The sequence below is a fragment of the Corvus brachyrhynchos genome, unplaced genomic scaffold (genome assembly GCF_000691975.1).
Source record: "Corvus brachyrhynchos isolate BGI_N302 unplaced genomic scaffold, ASM69197v1 scaffold30, whole genome shotgun sequence".
Taxonomy (NCBI): domain Eukaryota; kingdom Metazoa; phylum Chordata; class Aves; order Passeriformes; family Corvidae; genus Corvus; species Corvus brachyrhynchos.
In genome coordinates this window covers 1000135-1003594 of record NW_008235742.1, presented here as the reverse complement: position 1 = coordinate 1003594, position 3460 = coordinate 1000135, and the positions used below count along the sequence as shown (strand labels likewise).

General features: G+C 65.8%; 1 protein-coding gene across 1 annotated transcript in view; it reads left to right on the top strand.

The window, feature by feature from the left end:
* Positions 1–3460, top strand: part of HAP1 (huntingtin associated protein 1) — a gene marked incomplete at its 5' end in the record, with an annotated part of 9435 nt that overhangs the window by 2930 nt on the left and 3045 nt on the right. The window contains 10 exons of the mRNA XM_017746475.1: positions 1394–1470; positions 1582–1698; positions 1797–1897; positions 2167–2275; positions 2411–2489; positions 2600–2730; positions 2805–2879; positions 2975–3112; positions 3189–3256; positions 3335–3453. Of these exons, the coding sequence (XP_017601964.1) occupies positions 1394–1470; positions 1582–1698; positions 1797–1897; positions 2167–2275; positions 2411–2489; positions 2600–2730; positions 2805–2879; positions 2975–3112; positions 3189–3256; positions 3335–3453 (1014 nt within the window). The remainder of the gene's footprint in view (positions 1–1393; positions 1471–1581; positions 1699–1796; positions 1898–2166; positions 2276–2410; positions 2490–2599; positions 2731–2804; positions 2880–2974; positions 3113–3188; positions 3257–3334; positions 3454–3460) is intronic.

Sequence of the window (3460 nt, the reverse complement as noted above, 5' to 3'; positions counted from 1 at the left end):
CAGGGCCAGCCGCTCGCTCCAACCGTAACGATGCTCATGCTCTAATTATTTCCAATTAATGGCTCAGGGGCCTGACGAGGTGCAGTTGGGGACCCCCGCGGAGAGCGGGTCCTGTCGGGGTGCAGAGAGGGGGGTGAGGCTGGGGTTGGTTCTTTTTCCCATGGACGTGTTTGGGGTACGTGCCTTCTGGGGTGTGGGGGAGCACCCGGGGCAGTGAGGAGTGGACAGGACCGGGGTGGCGAGTGGGGGCATTGCCATGACAACACACTCACCATTACACAACCCCAGCTGGGGAGGCCTAATGGGATTTGTGTGGCTGAGCTTCCCCGTTAACCCACTTCGTCTGCACGACTGGGGGGTGGCTGTGACTGGGGACGCGGGTGGGGGGCCCTGAGCACAGCCAGCGCTGCTCTGCCAGGGAAAACTGAGGCACACACCCTCGGGGCAGCAGAGCATCAGAAAGAGCATCGTGAGTGCTGTGTGGTGTGGGCAGGGTGCGGGGTACAGCAGGTCCCGGGCTGTAAGCAGGCTCTGGGGTGCGGGCAGGGCTCGGGGCTTTGCGCCTGCTCGCGGCTCCCTCGCACCGCACGGCTCCAGCGCCGCCGTCTGGGTGCGTGCCCGGCGCTGCCTGGCAGCTCCTGCGGGCGCAGTTGGCAGGATCCGTACCGCGGGGACCGACGTCTCCATCCTTGCACCTCCTTTGCCTGCCAGAGGCCCAGAGAGCAGCGGGGGGAGGCAGAGCTGTAGCTGGGGCCCGGCCTGACGCGGTGGTGTTGGCGTGGTGGGCAGCTGCCCGTTCCTGCAGCGTCCTGCCCGCAGCTGCCTCTGCCTCTGTTGCTTTGTGGATCGTTGTGTTGTGCAGCTGGAGGGGCATCGGGTGGGTGCGGGCTGCAGCATCCCCTCCCCCAGAGAGAAACTAGGGCAGGGCTGGCTTCTCGGGGGGGATCTGGGAGAGGGGGCTAGGGCCAGATTGGAGGGGACGCCGCCTGTGAGCCCGGCTCGGCACGGTGCCACCCACAGCTATTTATACTGGAGCTCCAGCCTGCTTTCTGCTGGAGATGTCACCTCCGATCCTGTCTCTGCTGCTGCCCTTCCCCATCCCTCCTTTCTGCCTGTGAGTCCTGCGGTGGGGCTGGCACTGTGCCTGTGCTGAGGTCATGGGGGCAGCGAGGGGGCCCAGCATTTTTCTTGCCACCCCAAGGTGCAGGCAGGGTTGGGTGTGAGCCCCTCATTTCCCATGGTGATGTCACGGCTGTGGGGATCCCTGCCCGCCTCCGCCTGCGCGAGGTGACGCCCAGCAGAGAAAAGGTCCATTTTGGAGACCAGCCTGGAGCAGCCTTGGGGGGACAGTGCTGAGCAGTGTGGGGGTTCACCTTCTGGCCCTCTCCCCCAGTCCTGTGCGCTGAGCGGGTGGTCAGGATCACGAAGACTTACCACGACATCGATGCTGTCACCAACCTGCTGGATGAGGTATGCTGAAGATCCCACCTGTGTGAGGGCTGGTGGGACCCTGGCGACACAGGGGTAGGTAGGGACTGGGGAAGGGATGAATCCCAGCTGAGGCAGACCTGCCCCTTGCAGAAAGAGCGGGACCTGGAGTTAGCAGCACGCATTGGGCAGTCCCTGTTGAAGCAGAACCGGAGCCTGACCGAGCGCAATGAGCTGCTGGAGGAGCAGCTGGAACTGGCCAAAGAGGAGGTAACAGCTCCTGGGCACAGGTCTTGGCCCCCTGCATGCCCCCCTGGGGGCAGCTGTGGTCCCCTTGGGCCGTGTCCTGAAGCACCTTGTCTCTCCAGATTGCGCAGCTGCGCCATGAGGTCTCCATGCGGGACGACCTTCTCCACTTCTACACCACCACAACGGAGGAGAGCGAGCCCACCACCACCACCTCCACACCGTGAGTGGGAGTCCTTGTCCTGCCACTCACCTGGGGCAGAACTATTCCTGTGGGTTGTGCAGAGGTGTTGGGCAGGAGCCATCACCATCCCTAGGGCAGCACTGGCCACACTCCCTTCCCTCCCTTGGTGGCTGTGGGTCCAACCCCACAGAGCTTGGTTGCTGCAGGTGCCTGGGAGCTGGGGGAATGGGCAGGGGTCTGGGTGGGCAGCCCCATCCTGCCCGCACTCCCGCACTGCGGGTGCTCAGTGCCATCCCTGCTGTCCCCAGGCTGCGCAGGCACGAGTCCTCGCTGTCCCTGCAGCAGTACTTCCAGTACGACACCTTGCAGCAGAAACTCAAGTGCCTGGAGGAGGAGAACCAGAAGCTCCGTATGGAGGTGAGCAGAGCCAGCTTGACGGATGCCCCTCAGTGCCCACCTATGCCCTGCTCTCAATGGGGGGACCCGAGCTGCCCCCGGGGGAGACGGGAGGTCCTGCCTGTCATGCTCAGCCCCGCCAACCCTCTCCCCCAGGCCACCAACATCGCCACGGAGACCTGTCAGCACCAGGACCAGGAGCAGCAGCTGATGATTGACTGCGTGGAGCAGTTTTGTACGTAGGGCTCGGGGGTCTGCAGGCACCGCCCGGCAGGCACTGCCCAGCTGCGTGGGCTGGGGTTGGGGCCCGTGCCCTGGCGGTGACGGACCCCGGCCCTCCCCCAGCCGAAGCGAGCCAGCAGGTCGTTCACCTGTCGGAGGAGCTGGCGCACAGGGCGGAGGACGCGGCACGGCAGCAGGAGGAGATCACCCAGCTCCTGGCGCAGGTGGCGGAGCTGCAGCAGAAGTGTCGCACGGTGAGGGTGCCCTGCCCGTGCCGGGGGGAGGGGATGCGGGCACAGCGCCCTGACCTGGCCGCTCCTGTCCGCAGTACGGCTCCGAGGTGGAGGAGCTCCAGCAGCACCTGACCGCGGCGAAGGAGGTGCAGCAGCAGCTCCGGATGGAGGTGAGCCCGGGGGAAGCCGTGAGTGTCCGACCTGGTGGGGGGTCCTGCCCCGCTACCCCCGGGGCCGTGCTCAGGCTGTGCCCGTGTCCCCGCAGCTGCGGGATCTGCAGGAGAAGTACGCAGAGTGCGGCGGGATGCTGCAGGAAGCCCAGGAGGAGGTGAAGAGCTTGCGGAGCCGCAGCCTGCCCAACAGCACCGTCAGCCGCTACAGCGCGGCCAGTCTGCTGCCCGTGGTGAGCGCGGGGTCCGGGCGGCACGGTGGGGGCCCCTGCTCTCCCCCCTACTGACACTGCGTACCCCTGTCCCCAGGACTCTTTGGCTGCTGAGATCAAAGGGATGATGAGGAAGAGGACAGACAGCTCCTCCTCGGACTACAAGTGAGTGCTGTTATCGGTGGCTCTTGCTGTGCCATGGGACGAGGGTCCGGCTCACCCCCACCCGCTTCCTGCCCACAGGAGCTACCAGCGCGTCTTCGAGACAGTGAAGGCCGTGAACCAGACAGCCAAAGCCAGGTCTTGCTCTGAGTCTCCCCACCACGTTCCAGGCTCCAAGCAGTTGTCGGCTGGCCCCCCCGGGGGGGC